General features: G+C 57.0%; 1 protein-coding gene across 2 annotated transcripts in view; it reads right to left on the reverse strand.

The window, feature by feature from the left end:
* Positions 1-905: 905 nt before the first annotated feature.
* The window catches only part of RUNX1 (RUNX family transcription factor 1), a 209,915-nt gene continuing 185,018 nt past the window's right edge, over positions 906-25,802 (reverse strand). For both annotated transcript variants that reach the window (XM_054578148.1, XM_054578156.1), the window contains 2 exons: positions 7,009-7,170; positions 906-1,372 (listed from right to left, as the gene is read on the reverse strand). In XM_054578148.1, the coding sequence (XP_054434123.1) occupies positions 906-1,372; positions 7,009-7,170 (629 nt within the window). The remainder of the gene's footprint in view (positions 1,373-7,008; positions 7,171-25,802) is intronic.

Consider the following 25,802-nt stretch of genomic DNA (forward strand, 5'->3'; position numbering starts at 1 on the left):
GGAGTGACCCTCAGTAGCTAAGATGCCTGCTAAACACATTGCTGCTTCAGCTACCACCTCGTTTGATGAACTTTAAAGGAAGTTTAATGTAAACAATATTTAGATTACCAAGTGATCACATTACCCATCCTTTTTTCCCAGCCTTTTTCAATGTGATACGTTTAACTTTGGCTACTATCAAAAACAAAAAATGGAGTACTTGATATTTTTTCTCAATATAAGTACATTTAAATAATAAAAAAAGTATCAACACATAAGTAAGTGTCTAAACATCGAGATAACATAAATATCTAGGGATTTCTTGTGGGAATACAGCAGTTGAAAATGACCCAAAGCTGTAGCTGTTTTTCCTTAAAAAGAAAAACAGCTACACAAAAGTCCAAAAGAAAAGTTAAATAACACAAGAAAAGGAATCATATTTCTTTCAACTGTCATAGCAAGAAAGAAGCAAGCTCAAATTTATATATATATAAAAATAAAAACCACCCCAAATGCAAATACGCATTTTGCAATTTATAAGGTGCTGGAAAGGAACATTAAAAATATGAATTCGATGCCAAACAGGATGAGTTGCATCTCCCCCCCCCCCAAACAAAATTCACTCTTTGGAATAAACAACTTGGTTAAAAAGTGATGTCAGGGTATAAAATCTTTCTTTTATTCACAGCATTGCTAAATCAGAAGCGTTCACAGTTTCCCTCTGCAATCTTCCTGTTCGCCTGCAGCGCGGCCACGTGCCGGGACTGGACGCCCTCTGCGGACCCGACAGACGGACGCTCGGACGGTCGGTCGGACGGAGGGACGGGCGGAGGGCGGGCCTGGAGGCGCACGCAGCTCGGCGGCCCGCGACGCGGCGGGTCCCGCGGCGCCCGGCCCCGCGCGCTGGCCGGCGGCCCGGCGGGCGCTCAGTAGGGCCGCCACACGGCCTCCTCCAGGCGTGCGGCGGGCGCCATGTTGGTGGGCGAGTTGCTGTGGCTGCCCTCGGCCTCCACCACGTCGCTCTGGGTGGGCAGGCTGGGGTTGAGCAGCGCCGAGCCCGTGGAGGCGTTGGTGCAGGGCGGCAGGATGCGCGGGGGCGAGCGCTCGCCGCCCACCATGGAGAACTGGTAGGAGCCGGCCGAGGCGCCGTAGTACAGGTGGTAGGAGGGCGAGCTGGCCTGGAAGGGGCCGCCCTGCGCCTGCGACGAGCCGGGGTAGGGCGGCGGCAGGTACGTGTGGTAGCGCGTGGCCGAGCTCATGGCTGACATGCCGATGCCGATGCCCGAGGTGACGGGCGTCGGGGAGTAGGTGAAGGCGCCGGGGTAGTGCATCCGGGGGTCCGGCAGCGCCGGGAACTGGCGCGGGTCGCCGAAGGCCGTCAGGTCAGGAGCCGCTGCGGGGCAGGAAAACACGTGAGATGGGCGTCCTGGGAGGCCTGGGCCCCCCTCTGCCGGCCCGCCCCCAGGGCCAGCGCCCTGGACGCCGCTGCCCAGGGGGATGGTAGGGAACCCGGGACGCTGCTGCCCGGGGAAGCTGATGGAGGATTACCCAGAATGCTGCTGCCTGGGCAGACGGACAGTTACCCAGAATGCTGCTGCCTGGGCAGATGGACAGTTACCCAGAATGCTGCTGCCTGGGCAGATGGACAGTTACCCAGAATGCTGCTGCCTGGGCAGATGGACAGTTACCCAGAATGCTGCTGCCTGGGCAGATGGACAGTTACCCAGAATGCTGCTGTCCAGGAATCTAAAAGATTACCCAGAATGCTGCTGCCTGGGAAGATGGAAGATTACCCAGAATGGTGCTGTCCAGGGAGACTGTATGATAATACACAGCAGGAGAAGATAATGTGTGGTATCAAGTAATGTGATACGGTGTAGCACAGTGTGATAATACAGCTATAACATAGGTGTAATACATGCGGCCAGAACATAGAACGCGTGCAGCACAGATCTAATGTCGCCGTGACCCTGGGCTTGGCCAGCTGCAGCGCGCGGTCCAATCTGGCCGCGCCACTTCTCCTGCGCCTCAGGAGCCAGGGCCGCGTGTTACTTTTTTAAATGGTTGGGAAAAAGGCGACGAAGTGTACTTCCTGACACGAAAGGTATCTGAGATTTGAATTTCAGGGTCCGCCTGTAAGGTTTATTGGCGCCAGCCTCACGCGTTCCTTTCTGTGTCGCCTCTGGCTGCTTCTGAGGCACCTCTGCGTGGCCGAGTGGCCGAGTGGCCGTGACACAGGCCCTAGGGCCCTGGGACACTGAAATAGTTAGTTTCGGGCTCTTGACAGGAAAAAGTTGGCCAACCCTCTAGATAGTCAGTATATTAATGCACCAATATTAATATAAACTTACTCTCTGATAGTAACATAACAATATATAATTGAAAACAACATAACGCTATATAATAATGACCAATGTGATGGATGCATTAATAAACTCATTATTACCAGAATATGTCACGCACAAAATGATACTGTGTCTTAACAGTACTAACATGTAACATTACAATACCTTCTATATAATATTTAGGTTGAATCGCAGGAAAACGCCCATTTGTTAGGCCTCAAACAGTTTGCAATGGTGGACTTCCTGGGAGCCAGCCTGCGCCCACCACAGCAGGGGCTGCGTGCACCCCGCCCACGCCACTGTTCCCCCCACGTCTGCCTCCCCCCAGGGCCGCATTTTTAGAAACAGTGCAGCCTCGATTTCGCGCAGTGCTCTCCATGGGCGCTTCGCTGGTTGGTCACCACGAGTGAAGGAAGTTTATCTTCTCCCTTTTTGCTCTTGTTGACGTTTTACTGGGAACGGCAAAGCTGCTGCGTCTGCAGCAGAATGTCTACTGAACTCATCTGGGGAGAGTCAGGCCTGTACAGGGTCCCGGACGGGCGGCCCTCTGCATTTTCCTAGCCACAGGCCGCCCTTGGCAGCTAAGGGCGTCTGGGCGCAGGAGGGGCTCCCTGGGCCCTGCAGATCGGAGTTCCTCGGAAGTGGCCCTGCTGACCGCTCCTGGCGCAAGCGGACAGCTGCGCGTTGGGGTGCGGAAGGTACCCTGTGCATCGCAGGGGGCCTGGCAGCGTCCTTGGCCTCTGCCTCCCACACGCCAGCCGTGTTTCCACTCCTGGAATTGTCATGCCCAGCATCGCCTCCAGACATTGCCAAATGCCCCGGGTGGCGCGGGGACAGGGGGCAACTCCCCACGCCCCTTTGAGAACCACCGCTGTAGACACGGGACGGGGTTCTGGGGTAGCTTCTCAGAATTATTCATGAAATGGCCCAAACAGGACTATGGTCTTTGTGTTAGCAAACCCAAAAGGCAGCAACAAAACGGAGCAGAAGCGAGAATTAAGTGCCGTAAGGTCTGCCAGTTCTCCAATCAGCGTACAAAACAGCTCTGAGCGCAGGATGGCAGGGGGCCCGCGACCTCTTGCGTCCAGGCCCACCGAGAAGCCGCGAGAGGCCAAAGCTTGCTGTGAGGGGACAGCTACCAGGGTGGACGAGTCTGCTGCAGGGAGGCACGGCCCTTGATCAACTTCCTCATATTTCAAGCCTATTATTCCAGCAGGCAGAGAGAGTGAGTGTTTCTCTCTCTCTCTCTCTCTCTCTCTCTCTCTCTCTCTCTCTCCTCTCCCCTCTCCCTCCTCTCCTGTCTACTGGTGTTTTATTGCTCTACCACATTTCTAAAAAATGACCTCCTCTGTAAATTTGGGGTGAACGTGATGAGGGGATATAGCTCTCATCAGAGAGGTAATTAAAGTTTATAGAAACAACCGAAGTCTGCAGCAAATCTCTGCCCTAATGAGGAAACCAGGAGTCTGACTTGCACACAAACAGCCCTGTTAATCTTTTCGAAGCGAGCCGGGCTGGTGGGCAGGCGAGCAGCCGCACTGCCAGCGCTCCTGGGCCTGCCCTTCCACGGCCACTCTCTAGTTTGTCCCGAAGCCAGGCCGCGCCTCATTCCTCAGGGTTTGTCCCTGCCCGCTCGCTGGGGCCGTCTGTGAGCAAGCTGTGTGTCACTTGTTTTTGCTCACACGGAGCTGTGACATGTTTGAGAGTTAACAGGAAGCTTTACTCCATTTTTCCAGTAAGATTTATAGAGTCTAGGGAGAAGCTGAGGTAGGAGGAAAAGCATTAGGCAAATACAATCAATTTGTTTTCATCTGACGCAATCCTCTGGACACAAGTACGTGACTCCGCCCACTCCTCTTGCTTCATTTGCCCTGAGACAAAAAGGTGAATCCACTGGAAAATGAATGAAAGGTCGCCCTGTTTCCCAGCAATGTCTGGACGAGCTCCGTCAGTCTGTCCTGACTACCGCGTGGTGGCCTGGTGATGGCGCCCAGTCCCCGGAACCCTGAGCGAGCCCCCGGATGATGCTGTGGTCTCAGCTGTCAGGGGACCAGCAGTTTTCACTCGTGGGCAGAATATCTGAAAGATCTCAAATACTGTCCATGATTCTCCCTCTGTCTATATAACAACAGTGTTGTTCTACAAAAGACCATTCACATGGTCAAATTACCCTTTTTGCACACACGTTAAAAACAAAACAATTTCGGCCCTTTAGATATGCTCAGATTCAAACCATCTATTCCAATATTTGTTTTCATTTTTATGTCCAGTCTGATACCCCCTGCCACATGTCACCAGTTACACACCTGGGACAGCTCAGCTCACTTGCCCCTTCGCTGGCCTGGTGCCCCCCGTATTCAATAGCAGCGTGGGCGGAGGGGGCAGACCCCGATGTGTGCAGGGAGCTTTTAAAGAGGAGGAAATCTGGGGGTTAGGGGGTTCAGGTGTTTCAGTTGGAAATGTTTCCCCACTGATGGGGCTTAATATTTGCCATGACAGCTCCAGCCTCCCTTCTGCAGTTTGACGCGGAGGAAAGCAGCTCCACTCTGGGCCCCTCCCACTGCCCCCAAAGGATTAAACAGCCGGAGAGATAATGGCTGCCTTAAAAGGACCTTTTGCATGACTCAGAATAATGCACGCTGTCTGTCGCCCAGGTTGGCAGCTAAACATTAATTTCTTTTAAAAAAAGAAGGAAAAAAAAAAGGAAGCAAAGAAAACGTCCAGATGACAACTCTTTTCAGACTAGGTGTGGAGTCTGTCTGCAAAGAAACGAGACAGACAGACAGTGCCGGGGCCCCGCGCGGAAGGCGGCCCAGGCGGGGTGGAAGGGGCCGGCAGGCCCGGAGGGGTGGCGCGTGCTGGGTTCTCAAAGCCGGGGGGCTTATGGGTCCCAGCCCCGTCCTGCTCACTGCAGGGCACCACACCTCTCAGGCCTGCGCTGCAGGCTCGGTGTCGCAGAGGGAGGTCTGCTGAGTTGAAGGGCATCTCCCAGACGGCTCCCTGCCATTCTCTCTGGTCCTCCCCCCACGACAGCGGAGGATCACGCGAGGGTGCAGAAATGGGACCTGGTTTGTGTCCACTTCACACCCTCATGCCACAAAACGGCCTTCCTCGCTGCTCGGACACCTGCAGTCAGGCTGTGCAGCAGGGTGACTGCGATGCGGGACTTGGGGGGCTCGTTCCCTCACCCTCGCGTTTGAGCGCCGGCCGGCGGGAGCGCTCGGCCCCTAGGGCTCCCGGACCACAAGGCGCGGCTTGGGAGCCGACCGGGTCAGGAGACTCGCGTAATGAATTCTGAGGGACAGACCCGCAACAGGGACATTTCCAAGGACAACAGGAATTGTCCCAGAGGCAGACCACAGCCAGCCAGCGGGCTCAAGCAGTGCCCCTGGGAAGAATCAATACAAGCTGACAAGTGCCTTTGGAGTCAAACTGATCCTGAGGGAGCAGAACTTCTAAAACAACAAGCTGGAGAGATGTCCTCATTGCTGTGCTTCCTCAGCGCCGTAGCCCTGCAGGTACCATGAGAACGTTGGCACTAATGGCCAAAAATAATGCGAAAACCGGGCATCTGAGTGGACTTTCCTATTTCCCTACAGCATCCAAGAATACTTGAAGGCCGTGGTTCTCAACTGGGGACAGCTGGGGCCCTCGGGACATGTGGCAATGCCTGGAGACACTTTTTTCTTGTCACGATGGAGGGGCAGGTGCTCCTGGAAGCTGGAGGCCAGAGAGGTGGCCAAATACCCTGCGCCGCACAGGACAGCACGCCCCCACCCCAAACGCCCGCGGCACTGCTGCGGAGAAGCTCCCAGGAGGGGCTAAGCATCTGGCGGAGTCCCAGGGGGCCACGACCGCCGGGCCAGCACAGCGTTATACGACGTTTAAAATGCCAGACACGACGCCTGTGCCCCCTAATCTGCTATAATCTGATCCCCAGGATAGAAAAGCAAAAACGGCCGCCCTGCCCCGACACGTGAAGTGTGTCTGCGGCTTCAGGACGCGGGAGTCCCCGGCCGTGCTCCCCCTTTGGTCCGGCTCCAATTTCAAAGCCCCAAATGGAGAGTTTCTTCTTTTGCTTTCAACAAAGGAATTTTTCCCTGTAACTCCGACTTCCCTGCCCATGAGCGCAGGTGAGTGCCAAGCCCAGAGGTCTCCTAGGTTAAATGACTAATGTTTAATGAGCTCGTACTAACAAGAGTTGTGCTAACCACGACACCTGAGCCTTCCACGCTGCTCCTCGGACCTGCTAGGAGCAGCAACTAGTTGGAGATGTCTCACTTGGGGTGTGTTGGCTTCCCCACTGCACAGGGACCCCAGGGTGCCGCTCACATGGCCCATGAAAGCTCGCCCACACCAGGTGGACCAGTCCCATCCGAGTTCTAGAAGTGGACGTCCTTGGCCTTTTATTATTAGCCCTTCAGCTGCCACCTTTGCTTGCAAAACATGAGCCACCCCAAAGTGCCCAAGAAGTGCACATCTCCAAGCCACTTCTGCATCTGGACCCACGGCCTCTGCCTCTAGTGTCAAGGGAAGCGGGCGCACAGCGGTGGGATGTCGAGCTAGACAACCTCGTCTTGAAACCACACTTCATTCATTAAAGCTACTACCCACCCCCATGCCTCTCTAGTCTCTCGAACCTCCACTCTAGCTCAACTTCACAGCGCGTTTCCAAGCAGCTTACTTGAGAGTCGACTGGAAATCTCCGCCGAGAGGGCCGTCATGCCGCTGGCCCGGCCGGGCGAGATGGGCGTTGCCGGGTGCACGGAGGGAGAGCTGATGGAGCCCAGGTACTGGTAGGACTGATCGTAGGACCACGGCGGGGAAGGCTGGATCTGCCTGGTATCTGCGGAGAGTCAGGGAGATGGGTCACTTGTAAAGTGGGGAAGGGCGTAGGAATAAATAAAGCCTTTTAACAAGAAACGAGTCCCTGGAGTGTCAGTACGTCTCCACAGCTGTGTGCCCGGTTTACCAGTGTCTGATAAGCCTGCCGGAGCCCAGGCGTTTGCTTTTGCTTGGTGGTCTCTCCCCCGGAAGCTACTGAAATAGAGTTTATGTTTGGTTCTTGAAGATTTCCCTCTGATAACTGTTCCTCCCAAAGGTTTTATTTAATCATGTGCCTCATGACAAGCGGAGCTGAGGGTGCCTTCCCGGGGCAGCGTCCCTGTTCAGACCGCTGACCTCCAGCGCGCATTGGCCACCAGGCCCGCTCCACGTTGCCTGTGATCGCCATCAGGAATGGCTGTGAACCCGGTGACCACCTGCCTGTCTATGCTCAGGAAGCAAAAAAGAATGCAGGTTTTATTTTTGTACTTTATGCAAAACTATTCTGCAGGGTTTTCATTGTTTTCTACTCAGGTGGACTTTCTGCCGAGGAGGACGGAACAGAGGGACTGGCTGGGGGCTGGCGGTGCGGCTGCCGCGGGGCCCACATGCCCGGCCGCAGGGAGCCGGCTCCCGGGCCCAGGCAGGCAGCGGTGTCCTGCGTCTTGTCACGGGCAGAATGTTGAGCAGGTATTTTCCAGACTGCCATTAAAAGGGGCCCAGGGTGGAGAAGAGACAAAAGGAATCAGACTTCAGAAGACTGAGGTAAAAAGGATTTTGTAAATTTGACTCCAGCCTTCATGGGAGTCTGTTTTCAAAAGCATCATGCTGTTTGCCGATGAAAAGGAAGAGGGGAAAAAACCCCCTCTATTTTTAGGCAAAATATGTAAGGAAATTTAGATTGAACGCTGTCCCACCACAAGATTGCTTTACACCTCTTTAGGGGTAAATGTTAATTTTCTCTGTGTCCCCCACCTTCTTTGTGGACAATTGCGCGCTGGAGGTCAGCGGTCTGAACGGTCAGCAGACTAGCCTAACCCCCCCGGGTTCTCTCAGCTGGGAATAAATGTGGAAAAAGCCCCGTTCCCAGGGAAATACCAGGTGTAAGTTTTGGATGTGCCGTGACATAAAAATGAGTTATTCCCACTGGTGATAAAATACTCCGCTCTGTTCCACCAGGGGCTGACCATTCCTGAAAAGGGCTGGCCTTCGCTGCTGACCGCTTCTAGGTCTCATCGTCCACAGTGGAGTCAGGCGCTGGGAGACCCAAGGCTTCCTTCTCACCCCTCCCCCGACAACCCCTCTCCCTTCCCCTCAGGCGATCTATGTCTTTCTTTCCTTTAAAACCACTGGATTTCTAAGCGTGACAGACCTGGGCAGATATTTCCACGTGGACTCTTTGAAATCTAATTTTCAAGAAAGGTTTTTATTTGATTCTGAATTTCAGAGAATCTGAGGAGCTGGCAAAGAATAAGAGCGGGTCCATTTCAAATGCCACGGAAAACACACGCTCAACTACAGTCAGGGATGTTGCACAGTCTCCCAGCTAACAGCGTTCCCGGCCATCGAAAGCAAACAGTTAATAGCAGATTGCTCAAGACTCCCCTATGACTGCAAGTATTTTGCTTCAAGTGAAAAAAGAAGGTATATGCAGAGACTTTCTGTAAGACATGATCCGTCCTCGCTGCGCATGTCTGCTGAGTGGCTCTGTAGTACTCAGGTACTTGAATCGTTTAGAAGGCAAACAAAAGCAGCCTCACAGTGGTCGTACAGCCCCTCGGGCTGAAAGCCGCCGCGCGGCTGCGGCCCGCGGAGACGGCCCCGCGCCCGACCCAAGTCTGAGGCCGCCGCGGCGAGCAGGAGGCGGTATCCCGTGATTCATGCTCTGTCATGTTTTACTGCAGCGAAAAAGTTGTGCTAGGCTTTTCTAAACGCATAATTAAGCCATGCAAACGTTGCATAATGTTTCACAGCCTTTTAAAAATATGCTTTGGTAAAATGATCTTTATGATTAAAGTCTAAGTTCTCCTTTTTTTTTAACACAGGGTTTTAGATTCAACACCCTCTCACTTCACACCACAGCCCGGCTTCCCGGTGCTGGCAGGGAGAGAGCACTAAATCCCCGAAGGACTCCGCCGCCCCCTGTACGCGCTCCATTTTCCCTCCCGGGGCCCTGGCGGGCGGCGGGCGGCGCGCGGGGTCCCCTGCCAGCGGCGGGCCAGGGGGTGGGGATGGCGAGCTCTTCCTGTTGCGTTTTTGGGTGTTTTCTCCTTCTTCATGTATTGTCAATAAAAAAACAAAAGCCAAACTGAAAACAGAAAAACGAAGAGCCCGTAGCGACGGCATGTGCCGACTTTGAAATGCAGGGGCCGCTCGGGCCTGGTGAGCGCACGCGCACGCGCAAGCGAGCCACGCCAGGGCCGGGGGGGCGGGGGGGGCGCGTGCAGGAGGCGGGCGGGGGCGTGCCTGTGCGCCCCGGACCCCTTGCTTGCACTCTCTCCTCCTCAGCGGTGCCGGGAGCTGACCTCTGAGCCCCTTCCCGCGGTGCCCGAGCTGGATTCCAGCTCACGCAGGTGCCGTGCAGTGTTTCTCTGGGAAACCGAGCGCTGCACGGAGCTGGGGGAGCAGCGCGTGGGGGCGGAGCCCAGGAGTGGCGTTGTAATGACAGCCATGCGGGCTCTGGGAAGAGGAAGGCGGCAGGGATGAGATGGGGGCCCTCCAGCAAAGAAGCCACAAGCCCGGGGAGAGACCCGCTGTCAGTCACCGGGCAGAGGGCGGGCCGCTTGTTCCTGGAGGGACTGCCTCCCTAAGACCCGCTGTAAAAAGAACAGAAGTCAGTGCCCAGAATGCACTCCATGCTGGGCATGTGCTGACTTAGCTGGGAACAGCCCGCCGAGCAGGACCTACACGGTCCCTGTCCCATCGGAGCTGGCCGTCTGGTACTAGTAACCCTCCCAGGACTGCGTGATGCCCGGAAGGGCTTCTTCCTATTGCGTTAATCCAGGCAGAGAGTTGTTTCATTCATTCACTCATTCATTCATAGGGTCACGAAGCTATTCAGTTCCTCCTCCGTTCATGTTGCCAGCATTTTACTTCACCAGGGCTGCTGTTTTGGGAATTCGATAGTGAACAAATGACGGTCCTTGCCTTCAGGAGAAGGAGCTAGTGGGGGGCCTACGGGCTGTATCCAGGCACACTGCAAGACTATCTGCTGGATCTGGACTTGCAAACAGCTGCTCCCACGTTCGAGATAAGAGCCTGAGGGCTGGTTATTACATGCGCGTCTGAGAGGAACATGTTAGGGGAGGCTCCCCATTTACGTCATAGAAAGAGTTCAGTTTGGACCTGGCTTCACCGCACACCAGTTATATGGCCTTGGGAATGGTGCCGGTCTTCTCTGATATGTATAGTTTTCCTACCTCAGCGGGTAACAAGGAGGAACAGGCGCGATAAGCTACATAAAGCAAGTACCCCAGAGGGGGCCACATGAAATGCACAGTCAGCCTCATTTTTATGATTAAGTTACTAGAAAGGAAAAGGTCTCCCTGCCAAGGTACTTAACCGATCCTTGCGGGGAAGGCCACACCCCGGCTCCAGGGTGGGGCTCAGGTGCCACTGGCAGCTCACTGATAAAGGACACAGGAGATTAAATGGCAAAGAGCCAAGAAAACTGGAGCTTGGAGGTGAGGATGGAGAAGGCAAGGATTCAGTCTCGGCCAGTCCATGTTTCCGTTAAGAAAACTACGGGATTAGACCGTTTAAATCGCAGCCCTCCTGCCTCCGCTGCGTCCAGCGCACTTGAAGCTTTGATGCTGCCACTTTACTGAGGTCATTTTGTGACGGGTTATTTTCAGCTTTTTGATGACCAAATGGTGGGTAAAACAGAGCCCCACTCCCTTCCATTTGAAATGAGGTCAGAGAAGGGGGCGGTTAGGGGTCGGCGAGGGCCAAGGCTCATGGGGAGCTCAGGGGTGTGCACTGTATACTCAGGAAGAAAACGGCGCACGTTAACTTTGGATGCAACAATATGAAAAATCTCCAGAGCTAAAAATGACCCTACCAAATAACGCGTGTCAAATGTTCTGCTGTTGCCTATTTTGGCTCTGAAATGTAAAGAGCCGGAAAGTCAACACTTCCATCTTTACAAGTAAAGGAAAAAAGCTAAACCCACTGATAATCCATGGCTTCTCCTGGGTCTGTTCGGGAACTGAGGTCGTGGGGCAAACCGCCGCACTGAAGCCTTCGGAGGTAGGTGAGTACAGAAGTCACACTGAGGTCCGCGCACTGGAGGCAGAGGTCACTGGGGCCATAAACTGGTAGGGACACTTGAACAGCAATTTTGACAAATTGCCGGAGGCTGAGTTTATCTAGTGTGAGAAGGAGAAGCTCCAGGCGCTCTAGTCTTGTGTGTGTGTCAGAGGTGGGGGGCCGGGGGCGTTGGAGAGGCTCCCATGGGTTTTCCACTCAGGAACTCCTCCGGGTTTTCACGGATCCAGTAGGCAAACCATGGGCTAAAGCCAAAAGAGCGGCCAGGCTATCTAAGGGAGTGTTCCTAGGGAAGCCGAAAGACTACAACGGAGACAAAAACAAGGACGTGAGTGGAAATTGAAGCTTCTGGCACCTACGGCTGCAGCAAACATCAAACAGCCCAACCCCTAGCTGGGCGAACATAAGGTCTCACACTCAGGCCTATTGCTCCCTGGTACATCACGTCCAGCTTTCACATCAGGGATAGCAAGGCATGCGAAATAGCAAAACAAAACAAAACAAAACAAAAAACAGTCCAAAGGGACAAGACTCAGAACCAGACTCAGATACGACATCGATTCTGGAACTACCAGACGGGGAATTTAACGCTGACTGATGTGTTAAGGACAGTAATGGAAAGAGACGGCAGAACGCACGAAAGCAACACGGGTAGCATGCGTGGAGGGAGGGGAACTCCAAGGCTGAAAAGGAGATTCTAGAAGAGAGAAGCACTAGAACATAAATGGGAGATGCCTCTGTGGGGTCATCCACAGGCTGGACGTGCTGAGGAAGCAATCAATGAGCTTGAAAATACGCCAACAGAAACTTACCGACACAAAGGTAAAGAGAAAAAAGAGGGAAAAAATAGAGGATCTATGAACTCTGGGACAATTTCAAAAGGTGTAACATAGGTGTAGTGGAAATACCACAAAAAATGAAGCAACAGAATGGAAGACACATTTGAGGTACCACTGGCCAAAAATTTTACAAAATTAACAATAGACACCAAGCTACAGATCTGGAAAGCTCACAGAACATCAAGCAAGCTGCATACCAAAGAGCCTACACTTTGGCCTATGGTATTGGGGCTGCAGAAAACTCAAGGACCAAGAGAAAAGCAAGAACGGAGCCAGCAGTGAGCGAGAAGGGGCACTTTTTGTAGAGACTAACAAGATAAGGATTATCACAGACTTCTCTTCAGAAACCAAGCTCACAAAAAGGGAGTGTGGTAAGTATTTAAGGTGCTGAAAGAAGAGACCCACCCACCTAAGCCACCAACCTAGAATTCTGTATTCAGCAAAATGAACCTTCAAAGGCGCAGGAAAAAATAAAGGCATTCTCGACAAACAAAAATGAAGGTAATTCACCCAGCAGACATGGCCTGCTGAAATGTTAAAAGACGTTCTTCGGGGAAAGAAAACATAATTGGGTCAGAAACTCAGATCTGTGTAAAGACAGGGCATCGGAGAAAGAATTAATGAAGGTCAAATGAAGTCTTATTTTTCCTGTTCTTAATTGATCCAAAAGATAATTCTCTGTTTAAAGTGATAAGAGTAATAATGTCCCGGGGAATTATCACGTATGGACACGTGAAATGAACGGCAGAAATGGGAACAAGGAAGCGGGGCGTGTTTGCTGACAGTGACACAAGAGTCATTATGCACGTCCTTTGCAGCTCCAGGGCGTCCACCAAAAACATTTAAAAAGCATAGCTGACATGCTAAGAGGGGAGATAAAATGAAATCACATAAAATACTGTTAAAACCAGAGAAGGCAGAAAAAGAGGGGGGAAAACAGGCACAAGAAATACAGAATTAACAAACATGGCAGGTATTAATACACCTATATAACGAATCACCTCAAACATGAATGGCCAAAATGCACCAATTAAAGGAGAAAGAGTGTCAGAGTGAATTAAAAACAAGACTCAACTCTGTGTGGTGTACGAGGAGTCCAGTCTCAACCCAAAGACTTAGGCTAAGAGGAAAGGAATGTGGAAAGGCCACGCTCACGGTGACCGGAAGGAAACCAGTGTGGCTGCAGTAGTTTTATATAAAACTGACTTCAGAGGAAGGGACAAGAAGAAGGGATAGAGGAATCAACGCTTGAAGAAGACACAACAATCTTTCAAATGCATGCACCTAACAACACAGTGTCAAAAAACATGAGGCAAAAGTTTTTAAATTGATAAGGAAAAAATGAAAGACACAGGCATTGTGAGAGGCGAAGACATCCACGTCCCTCTCTCAGTCATCGACACCGAGAAGAAAGAAGATTCGGACAGAGTCAACCTGAGCCGTCCTACTCGCCAACTTGACCTAACTGACGTCCACAGAACATGCCACCCAACCAGAGCGGGTTGCACGTTCTTTTCACGCTCACAGGGCACGCTCACCAAGACAGACCACATTCTGGGCCATAAATCTCACCGTAACACATTTAAAAGAACAGAAATTGCACAAAGTATATTCTCAGGCCACGTGGACTGAAATGAAAAAGTCAATGATAGAAAGTTAGCTGGAAAATATGCAAATAAGTGGAGCTTCAACAACACACTTCTAAATAGCCCATGAATCAAGTCAGGAGCCTAAGGGAAATGAAAGTACATTTTGAATGAAATGAGAATCCAACTCATCAAAATATGCAGGACGCATGACAGCCATGCTCAGACGGACATTTGTGCCATCAAATGCACCTATTAAGAAAGAAGAATGACCCAGCATCAAAAATCGAAGCTTCTACCTTAAGAAACTGCAGAGGAAAAGAGCAACATAAACCAAAGCAAGCAGAAGAAAAGAAATCATAAAAGAGTAGGGATCCATGAAATCGAATACAAGACAGTGACAACATCAATGAAACCAAAGGCTGTTGTTTGAAAAGCTTAAAATGCCCTCCTTTGTCCTCAAGGTCCCGCAGGCCACAGGAGAGGGTGGCCGGAGACACAGGGCTCTTCTCCGACACCCTGCAAACCTGGGTCCCAACAGCCACCTGAGCCGGGCCATCTGCGCTCGGCCCGGGCCCGGCTCTCACAGCGAGCAGGCCCTTTCCCCGGCTCTTCAGCTGGTATCTTTAAAAGACCTGTCCGTCACCTTTCAGAGCTGTTTCAAACCAAAGACCAGACAGTTATGTTTGCCACGGGGGCTGGGCGTCTATTTTTAAGAGCTGACCTGCCCAGTGACCGTATAAACCGCCAGAGCCGCCCTGGTTTTTTCCTGGAGGACTTTCCCCCCTTTCAGCCTGGAAGCCGCAGGGCCGTTCCCGGGTGTCCTCCAAGTTCACCTCAGTCATGGGGAGTTGGTGTCATGCCCTCTTGGATGCCTCGCAGCACACAACAGGATGTGACTCAGGGCTCAGAGATGTGCGTCAGCTTCTGGGGCGATGTGTCAGGGCGAGCCCAGGGGCGGCCGGCAGCTCCCGTCTGGGACCCCCGGGAGCAGCGACCCGGCCTTCCTGCAAACACGGGGGCGTCCTCCCCAGCGCCTCCCTGGGCTGCCACCTTCACAGCCGGGTGTTAGGTCGCCCTCTGCTCTGAACAAGGCACGTCCCTGAATGCCCCTCTGTGCTTCCAGAGCTCCGCTTCCCCCTCCGGCCTCTGCGGGGAAAACGGCAACGCGGCCCAGGAGCGGGGCCGGCCGTGCCCAGGGGCGAGCCCAGGTCGCAGGCGCCGGTGAGCACGCTGCGGCTACCGGCGAAACCCCGTGATCATGGGAGTCAGTTCCCACCAGCTCCGAGTCCTGGAAAAGGAGGTTGTGAAAGGGCTCTGGCATCCGCCAGCCGTTTGTCTCCACTGGCTGCAGACATCCCGGTTAGTCATGTAGGGCCGAGATGCCTTCATTGTTCCGGCAATTACTCTGCAGGGAGGCATCCAGCACCAAGCCGGGGCGGAGACCTGCCCGGGGCTCCTGCGTTTGAGAGGCCTAGGGGGTTGTGAGGGACCTGTCCTCACAGTCGCCCGCCCAGGGACAGAGGGAGGGACCATGCGGTTACCTCCGCCACTCACTGCCTCTGGGACTGAGATCCTGCCCAGGCCTGGGAGGCCTTGCGGCTTGGCGGCCGGGTGCGCTGGTCCCTCACCACAGGGCCGCCCCCACGCGGGGGGCTCGCCGGACACCTTGTCCTCTCCAGCCTCTCTTTCCTCATCATGAAAATGGAGGCCACCAGACTCACCTGCCTCACAGGTGTGAGAGTTAATTAGTGTTTGTGGAGCCGCCCAAGAGCCCCAGATGAAAGGCGCTCTATAAACGCAAAGTGCCATTGCTCATCAGACGGCCGGTCGGTTCCCAGGGGAAATGGCGCAGCGGCTCTCTGCAGCAGGCCGCGCCCCTCCGCCAGGCTCGCCTGACGCACCTAGAACAACGCTCCGGACGGACGCAGGCACGGTTGTCCCGAGGAAAGGGTTCGGGGGAAGTCACTGGCTTCCAGAAAAGACGGGGTTTTGGGTCACACTCGTGTTCTGTGCTGGCACCATCTCCCTGAGGCGGGGGCAGGAGCCTGCCGTCCGCAGGGGGTGGAGGGACATGGCTGCCGGGGACGGAAGGGACCTTCTGGTCTCTGCTCTGTCCTCCCGCAGACATAGTGTCCCTGCATGTTGTTAAACAAACACCCACTGCAGACACCTCTCCTGGAAGGATTTTCTGCCCCCTTGCTCTCTGCGCCTCCGCCCCTCGATCCAGGACCTCACAGGGAGAGGAACGCGGGCTACGACCCCGCAGGATCGGGCCCGCGGGGGGCAGCGCGGGAGACGCTTCGCTATGCTGTGGCTCGCGTTGGGGACCCTGTCCTGGAGCTGCCCCTCGGGCGTGGGGAGGGTGCAGCAGAGGCAGGGAGCTGGGGCTTAGGGCCGAGCCCCTGCTGACCCTTGCCTCACTGTGCGCTGCGGCGACGTGACTCCACCCCTCTGAGACTCAGTTTCCCCACCTGGGAGGAGGGACTGATCTGAAGCCCCCTCATGGGCCAGTCTTCTCTCTGGAACCCTCCAGAAAAAGATCCTGCATCCCCAGTCCACCAACTCTGCGCTCCCCGGTGGAGAGTTCTCACCCCCACTGCACAGCGCCCCGGGTGGATGTGGGGGCGGGGGTCAGCTCTGCAGACCTGGAAGAAGCCCTTCTCTAGGCAGCCCGAGATCCAGGGTGCAAACTGTCCCGGACCCCTCACCGGGGACAGCGTGGCTTCACAACCTGCCCGTGCGGCGTTCCAGCAGGCTGGCACCAGGCTGCAAGGGAAATAGAAGCCCTCCCTCCTGCCGGGCACTGACCTCCTTCAGAGGAAGGGCCACCCAGCCACTCGGCCCTCGAGCCCAAGGCAGCGGCATCGTGGCCACGGCCGTGGAGTCTTGCCCACCAATGCACACCGTTATTGCCTCGCGAGGTGGGCTCCACGGGGAAGGGGGCCGGCCCTTCCTTAAGAGCGCCCACTCCATGTCCTGACATGGAGGAGGACACTCGGGCACGGCAGGAGAGGCAGTGTCCCGCGTGGAGGGGCCCAGCCCCCCTCCGCGGCTTGCTCGCTGCAGGCGTACCCGCGTCCGCACTCTTGGGTCTTCCCAGGCATCCCCCGTCCACGTGGTCCTGTCACGCTGTTCCTCTCCCCAACCCTCTCCCACCCATCAGGCCCAGGCTCCCGGGATCCCCGGTAGCAGGGGCCAGGGCCCCCGAGAAGGGGCCCCTTCCGCACCTCCAGCACCTCGAGTTTCCGCAGCGGCACAGAAGCCCAGCCAGCACTGTGCTTCTTGGCTGTCCCTTCCTTTCTAGCGCCTGAACTTCCCTGACACCTGGGGACAGCCTCTGAGTGTACTGCGCACAATGAATTTCACCCCCTTAGAGGGTGCTGCCCTCCACATGGCCTTTGACCCCCCGCTAGGCCTGCTGCGCTCCACCAGCACCAACGCCGGGTGCGGGGAGCGGCCCGCGGTCTTCACACAAGGAGCCCGCTGCCTGCGACACTGAGACAAAAGACGTGCCATTTGCAGCTTTGCTGTCTGTTCTGTTGGGGGCCTCAGAGGGACTCAGGACAGGCAGCCTTGAGCTCAGCATCCTCATCCTCCTTCCTTCCTAATACTCAACACCCTATGGACCCACCCGCTCTGGCTTATTCTCCATGGGCAGATTTGGGGAGGAGTCGCTGTCTATTTACTCTGTGCACTTGGGGCTCCTCCGTTCGTGGACAGCCCCCGAGGCAAGGCTCCCTAACGCTTCCCTCTGGCTTTTGCAAACTGCTTGGCGTTCCCATCGGAGCAACAGCGTGAGGAGGAGGCCAGCCCGTCCCCCCTTCGGCGGCAGGTTCCGGTGCTGGCTTTGGGTTTTTAGGGTAACTGGGTTTCCTCGGCCCGCGAGCCAGGGCAGCCGGGCCCAGCGGCCTCTGTGCTGCCAGGCAGCCCCCTCACTGTCTCGCTGCTCTGGTCCCCCCGCCCCCACCCCGACGTGAGGTCTGCGCGTGCGGGGGCTGCCAGGGATCGGGCTCACTGGCTGCCGGGGCACAGTTGGAAAGCAGAACGGAGGCCTTGGAAGGTGCCAGCCGGGTGTGCTTTTATAAGCCCCTCCTTGGTGCTCTGAACAAAGGACACAAACTAGTAAAGTCAGATTCATCTCGGGGCGAGCTAGCCCCACACAGGAACATCACCCCGGACGCTGACCCGGGAAGGCAAGTGGCCGTCGGCCAGAATTCACCCCGAAACTTGAACACAGATCTCGGCTTGAAAACCCCGCCCATGCAACTGCTGGCGAGGAGCAGGCCTCCAGTGGCCTGAGCCCGGGCCGTCTGCTGCCTTAGGGAGAGTAACGGCCTCCCACACGCAGCCTTTGTGCTCAACCCGATGAGGTCGCCCTGAGAAAGACGACAGCGAGCCCCGCGCTGGGAACCCCCTCCCGAGAGCGGCTGTGATTCAGAAGGTCAAGGAGGCCTTTCTCAGAAAAGCAATAGGTTTCCAGTGACTTGGACAAAAATGGAAGCTTTTTTTTTTTTTTTTTTAAAGATTAAAAGTAGAGTTTGAGATAGCAGATAACTCGAAACTCTTGCTCAACCAAAGGATGGCCAAATCAAGGACAGAGAGCCTAGGGAGCTGAAGCTGCTCAGGGTCAAAGGTGGTTTATTGCTGGTACAGATGCCCAGCGACTCCCTTCTGTGGACAAAAGCCTTGTGAGTTCCCCAGCCTGGGCTCAACTGGGGTGACTGCTCCTCCTGGGGACACTGGGTAATGCCTGGAGACATTTCTGGTTGTCTGCTTGGGGGGCGGGGGTGCTGCTGGCCAGGGGCGCTGCCGACACCCCACCGTGCTCCGGAGAGTCCCCCGCAACAGTGGGGGAGCCGGCCCCAATGTCCTCGGTGCCTCAGGGAACCCAGTCCAGGCGGGCGAACGGTTTCTGGTCACCATGTCAAACCAGGGTGACGAGCCAGAAGATGGGACCCCCGAGGGGCCCTTAGGCCCCGAGAAATGCAACGTGGCACCGTGGCCTGGGCAGAAAGCACAGGCGGAGCTGAGATGCAGTGGGTGGCAGGGCCCCCGGAGCCCTGGGGGAACGCAGGGTGGCTGGAGGCCATCCTTCTGCCTGGGCGGCGGCAGCAGCCACCACGCGCCCGGGAGCGCTCTGTCCCCATGCCAGGGTCGGGACGACAGCTTTCTCACAGTCTCATGGCCTGGCACCCAGACGGGGAGCTGGCACGCCGGGCCCTGGGTGAGCTGTAGGTGTAAACCGCCAAGATGCCTCCTGAGCTGACCGTTGGCTTTGCCACCTGGGAAGGGACAGGCTGGTGCTTGTCTCTCCTGAGCTTCCCTGGGCATGAGTCACATGTAACTAGATAATGATGCAAATCGCTGTCGACATGTCTACGGTCCCAGTTCAGGCTCCCAGGGAACGACAGGGCAGAGCGCCCCTCAGAGGCTCCGCGCCAGCCCATCTCGGAGCCGGCAGGGGCGGGGCGAGGGCAAGGACTCCCTCTGTTCCCAGGGCAGGTGAGTGACAGGGCAGGGACAGGCCTCCTGTGTCTTTGCTGTTTTCACTAGAGGGTGATGGAAGCCATTCCCCCCCTTAATCCAGTCCCCACATACTGACACGATGAAAAGACAGACCCAAGCCTCGAAAGAAAAAGACAGTAACCACCAAGCCCAGGGCCCGAGGGACGCGGGGGACGGCTGCCTCTTCCCGCTCACAGGTCTGGGGTCCGGACCCCGGGGCGGGGGCGCTTGCTGGGACATCCTCAGCCCAGACTTGCCTCCATTCGCTCCCTGAAATGATGCCTGGACAATCCCAAACCTCAAATATAACTTGGTGTCTGCTGCTGTGAATTCCTGACCTAAGTCAAAATTAGTGAGAAGGGCGGGGACCGTTTCCCCTGCTCTGTGTCCCGGGGGTGGCCCTGGGGGGAGGAGGCAGGCTGCCAGAGATGGGAGGTGGCAGCAAGGCCACACCGTCACCGGGGCTCCGCCTGTCCTTCTCATGGCCTGACACTGCCAAGTGGCTGCGCCGCGCTCACCGTCAACCCTTTTTATGGAAAGTGCCGTAGCCTTTGCTTGTCACAGCCCCTCAAAGAGCGAGCACGCTGTCCGCGGGGATCAAACCCGCAGGCTCGCCGCCGGCTGTCTGAGCCTCCTGGTCGGACCTGCGCGTGCACAGGCTGGGCTGCGATGCAACGCAATTACCCGGGCAAACTTTTGAAGGATTTGCGCCCTGGGGCAAAGGCTGTTTATGAAAGCCTCAGAGCTGCGAGAGCGCGACGCAGGCCGGTGCCTCGGCTCCTGGGCCTGGGGCCCGCCCGCCGCCGCCGGACTGCAGGCGGCCTTTTCGGGCCGATAACATCAGGCTCCCGTCCGCGGCCCCGCAGGGTCTTTGCTTTGTTTCCCAACAAGAACCTGCAAGTACCGACAAAAGCCCATTATGACATCTCCCTTTGTGTGCCTGCCTCTCTCTCTCATTGGTTTAGTTTTTTCTGTTTTGCATTGTATGCTACCCCGAAAAAAGGCAGCGAGAAGCCATCCTCCAGCTGCGGGGCTCGGTCCTGTCTTTGGAAATGCCTTCCCAATAATAAACAGGAACTTCCTGTCTTTAAAACAAACAAACAAACAAACAAACAAAACCCTCCCCAGCAAACCAGTCCTAGCAGCAGGTCTGAAGCCTTTTCCCCTTGACTGGAACAAAGGAGAGGCTTCTCAGGGGCCCAGGGAGAGGAGGTGAAGGAAGGGAAAAGGGCCGTGGTGAGGAGAGGGACCCCCGCTGCCGCCCCGGTCGCTACTTCCTTCCCAGGCGCCCCGAGGGCCTGTGAGGGCCTGCGGAGGGGGGTTGGGATGGGCCTTCACGCCCCAGGACGGGTGTCACCTGGTGAGGCGAGGGAGGAAGGGGCCCTAGTTCTCCTCGCCTGTGCTGGCGCCGAGGAGCCGCTGGGGTGGTGGCAGTGTTGGGACCAGGGTCGGCGTGGGAGAGACGCCGTGATCAGGGGCGGGAAGGCAGGTGGGCCAGCAAGATAAAGGGTGCACTTGGAGGGATGCGTGCGGATTGTGCTGGAACCCGGAAGGATCTGGGCGAGCTTTTAAAGAAGAGGCGACGCAGGGGCCCACCGGGACCGGGAGGGAGGGCGCAGGACACTGGTGCCCCCGGAGAGCAGGGGGTGTCGGGGGGGGGCAGTTAAAAGGGTGTTACACAACCACTTTGTACTTTTGGGTCCAAATCCCTAAAGCAACGTGTAAGAGTAGGTCCAGGTGTTTGGAAGGCAGCCTCCGGTGAGCTGCCCAAGGAGTGAGACAGGCGGGCAGGAGAGAGGAGACGGAGAGTGTGGCGGGGGGGCGGGCAGCAAGAGGGAGGGGGGCTGGCTTGCTTCAGTGAACAGAAGGCGGTGGGTCCTAAGGTCGAGGAGCACAGAGATTTGCCGTGTTCCTCCTGGTCACAGAAGCGAAGGGCAAGGGCCCAGGGAGGGGTAGGTATGCTGTCCCCTGGGTGGGCCCCTGGGCCCCTCCATGCTGGGCTCTGAGAGGCGGAGAGAGGGCTGATCCCTGGGGCCGGAAGCGGGGAGCCCCCCCGCGCTCCCCTCTGCCGCGGTGCCTGGACGGGGGCGAATCATCAGGGCGGGAGAGATTGAAATCGGATTGAGACCTGTGATGAGCCAACTCTGGCCCGGGAGCAGGGGAAATGCTTCCCCGCCGCCTCCCGCCCGCCCCCTCACCTGGAGGTCGAGGTGTGGGGTCTGGGGGAGCCACGGAGAGAGGCCCTGCCGCCGGGCCCCCCAAGGGAGCCTGCCTTTCTCAGGAGCATGGCCGGAGATGGTGAGGATGCCGGGAAGGCATCCCCGCTGTGGGCGTGGGGGGCCCGCTGACTGCGCGGCTCAGAGGGAGAGCGGCCGTCCGTGCTCCCCGGGAGCCCGGGACCACGGGCGACGGCCAACACGCACCCTGGCTGGCAAGGTAGGGGGCGCGGCGAAGTGAGAGGCCCGAAGGAGATGGGGCCGGAGAGGTGCCCTGCAGGCGACAGGCCTGGGGGCGGGGGTGGCTCAGGGGCCAGAGGAGACGGCGGGAGGACAGCAGCTCACAGCCAGCCCGTGCCCAGGCCCCTCCAGCTGGCCTGCTCGACTTCTGGTCATTTCAGAGCAGAGATGGGCCAGAGGAGGAGCGGACAGTCCCGCAGCCCAGAGAAAGGCGGCGGCTTGGTTGGAGAGGGCACCGCTCGGCCAGTGGCCCGTGGTCTCAGGGGGAATGTCTCACTTCTGCACAGACCCTCGCGGCCACCAGGAAGCTTGGAAAGGCAGCCTCCGCTTCCACAGCCATGTTCCCCCACGGGGACAGGCGCAGGCAGAGTGGGCCCAGGGCGGCGCACGGGTCTGAGGGGGCCCGAGCCCCCCAAGGCCACGTCTCAATGGTGACGCTGCCTCCCACTGCACGGAGTCTTCACCAGTCTCGTCACTCAGTGTCACACAGAAGGCTTTGAAGCCCAGGCTGGGGGGGTCTCGCAGTCCCCAGGTTTTCTACCACTCACTGCCGTTTGACACACCTTATTCTACCACCTCTAAAAAGCTGTCCTTCAGTCCCTTTGGGGACGTTGGCGGGGAGGCCTCTGGAGAAGCCAGGGTGGCTGTGTTAACAATGACTGCTGCTAAGACACACAGACGGGCCCCATGTCACCTCTGAAGTCCTAAGTGCCCCGTGAAGTAGACCATGTGCTCAGGCTCCGCTGTGGCTCCGGGCTGGAGGCCTGAGTCACGGCGGCGCTTGGTGCCCAAGTGGCTGTTTGTACGTGGGAAGGACGGAGGGGGGCAGAACACAGCGACCACGGAGCACCCCGCGGGTAAGGGCCCCACTTCCTGAAATGGCAGCGGCGACGCTAACTCAGCGGCTCAGCCCCGCGGCGACGGCTCAGTGCTCCTGCAGCCGTGGCTGGGTCCCTACGGTGGGGTCTTACATAAAAGAGTGGCTTTTGAAACTCTGGGAAACACTCTTGTTGAGTCTTGTCCTGCGGACCCCCATGTTGGGCAGTCCAAGGAAAAGAAAGACATCTTTGGGGGCTTTGACGGACTAGTGGGCCTGCAAAGCCATTGGCCTTGAGGGGGGCCACCCGGACCCAGAAGGGCCATGTCCGGTGGCTGCCTGAGAGCGAGGGTTTCGGAGCGCTGGAACTGCGGAGGTTCTGGGGGCTGGCTCTGTCCTCCCTGGTGATGACGAAGGACAGGCGGACTCAAGTTGGGGTACAGGGGCATTTGCTGTTTCAACCGTGACTGACACAGTGCCCCTGTGCTTCCTGCTCCGGTCACTGACATGTCACCGATGGAAGGAAAACCAAGGGAAGCTTTCACCCGCAGACCCGTCCGTCAGGAGAGGGCTCAAGTTTCAGCGCTGGCGGGGGTGGGGCCCCCCAGCCACGCACCGCGTCAAACCCGGACCTGACTGTGGATTTATTCAACAGGCCCCGAGCTCCTTGCTTTGCAGTAGGAAATTCTCCTTCATAAGGGAGCTACTGTTGGTATTGTTTGTTTGCTTTTTAATTTCCAAAAATAAGGAAAAGCTTACAAAATCGGGGGGTGGGGAGCAGGGAGGAGCGGAAAGGAGAGGGCGAGGGCAAGGGAGGCAGCGACCCCAGCGTCCCCTTGTCTCCCTGCGCCTCCTCCCTGGCCTGCCACCCCCCCCCCCCCCGCCCCGTTCTGAATGTGAACACTAAGCAGCCGGAGCGCCTGGGCTGGAGAAGTGTCTAACAAGGCCCTCATTGTCTCAGACAGGTGTGAGATTGGACTTGACTCGGGGCCAACATCTCCGGCACCGGAGCCAGCGCTGGGAGCTGAAAACATGCTCCAACCCTCCAGTAATACCACTGTAGCCAGCCAGAGTCTCAACAATTTAAGGCTTAACACACACAACATAAATCAGAGGAGGATGGACCGGCCGACCGGCAGCTTCTTGGGCGGGTGCCTGCAGACTGTCTGCACATCAGACTCGGCCTGTTTGGGTTATTTGAGATTTTTTTTTTGGGGGGGGCCAATAAAAAGATGAGAAACTGGGTGGAGTGCGCGCAGAGGCGCACTGGCGTTTGCCCCGTCTTGTTCTGACGGCCCCCCTTTCCCGTAAGGGCTGTTTTGAAGGGGCAGCTCGGGAAGGTTCACTCGGCCGCATCCAGAGACGAGGCGCGCGCGCTGGCAGGAGGCGGGCGCAGGGGAGCTGCCGGGCTGGCCGCGTGACCTCTGGCAGGTCGCTCAGCCCCCGCGGGCTTCCAATTTCTTGTCTAACTAATGAGGGGCCGGCCCCCTCCTTCTGGTCCAGCTTTCTATGATTCACTCATATCCAGTGGTCAGAAGTTCAAAGTCGCTGTAGGACCGCCTGAGTCAGGGAGTCGCTACCCTTGGGGAGGAAAGCGCAGCACCACAGAATGCTAGGTTTCCGAGTGGGTCTGTCTCTTTGAGCAAGAGACGGCCGCATCACACCGTTCCCTGTCATCGGCTCCCCTCCCTTCTCTGCTCTTTATAGACGCGTGGTTCGCAGACCACGGAGGGAAGACCTGGGAATGGGGTCAGGGCAGGTCGAGAGCCACATGCTGTGGGAGGCAAAGGTGGACAGGACAGGTCCACACGGCCAGCCAGTCCCCACTGCTCCTGGTTCGCTCTGAACTCGGCTCCCTTTGGGAGAGGAGACCGTGGGGAAGTCAGCCCAGCATCGTGGACAGGAGGGCCCCCGGTGTCTGCTCATGGGGTTCCCAGGACATTCCTGGGGTCGTGCTGGCCCTGCCACCCACGTCCCTGACCTGCACCCATGGACACATCGTGGCCGTCACAGGGTCGCCTGCCTCGGTCCCCAGTGCCCCGGCTCTCGTGGCCACGTGCTGTTCAGGCAGGAAATGGGTGATGTTGGCAGCAGCGTCCTCAACTCAGGGGAGGAGACCATCACTCAGTGCCAGCCCCCGCCCCGCAGCTGGGCCTGCCGCGGCCATCGCACACTGGCCTGCCGCCGACGCAGGCCCGCCAGCCCACGCGGGGCAGCTCGCGAGGCCCCGGCTGCCTTGTGGGCGGAGTCAGCCTGGGGAGGCATGAACTTAAAGTCACACAGGAAGGTGAAGCTCAGTTCAAAGAAGCCTTTTCGTAGGTGGTTCTTTAAAAATGCCAAAGAGGCTGACCACTCGCATTCTCTGAACATGTCCAGGTCATGTGAGCCAGGGGCCGGGTCAGGGGCCACCCCTGACTACCGCCCACGTGGGCCCCGTGGCCGGGGGGATCCTGTCCCTCCCTGTGGCTGTTTGCTCCGACCAGGCAGTGGGGCCGGGGGCGCTCAGCGGGGCTGAGAAGGACAGGGGTGTTCTAGCCTTGCCTTTTTGAACATCCCTGCTCCTGGCGTGTGGAACCGGACATTTTGAAAATGGAGACACAAAGAAGCCATGGCACAGAATCTAACCACTCTCATGTCATCAAGGAGACAGCGTGTTTCCAGAAAAAGGCAGAGTGCTGTGACATGTCCTAACGTGGGTCCCCTTCTGATGGCAGAGGCTGTGCTTGGCGGCCCCTCTGCGGCCCAGATGGACAGGCTGGGGGACGGGCACTAGACCCGCAGCCCCAAGACCTGGAGTTCACCTCTGCCTCCGCCTGGGCCTCCGGTGTCTCAGGAGTGAGTTAAAGGGCTTCGCGCAGAGAAACATAAGGTCCCTTTTCAAGCTCATCAGTTTCTGTTCCCATGTGATCTTGGGCAGCAGTGGCCATGGGCTCTCGGGAAGAGGTGACCCAGGGACACGAAACGGGAGTGAGGCCCCTGCAGGGCCCCAGCCCACCCCAGGCCACCACCACTTGAGGGGTAAGGAGGCCCTGCAGCGCGTTGCCTCAGGGGAGTTGTGGCTGGACGGATGCGTGACGCCCCAGCGATCCCCGCCCCGGCCCCCGCTACCAGCGCAAGGCGCAAGAACAGCAATGGCATTAAAACAACACCGGCCACTTATGCATTATTTAGCATGTCACATG

This window comes from Pteronotus mesoamericanus, unplaced genomic scaffold, assembly GCF_021234165.1.
Source record: "Pteronotus mesoamericanus isolate MK-2021 breed Mesoamerican mustached bat unplaced genomic scaffold, CSHL_Meso_final contig_116, whole genome shotgun sequence".
NCBI classification, from domain to species: Eukaryota; Metazoa; Chordata; class Mammalia; order Chiroptera; family Mormoopidae; genus Pteronotus; species Pteronotus mesoamericanus.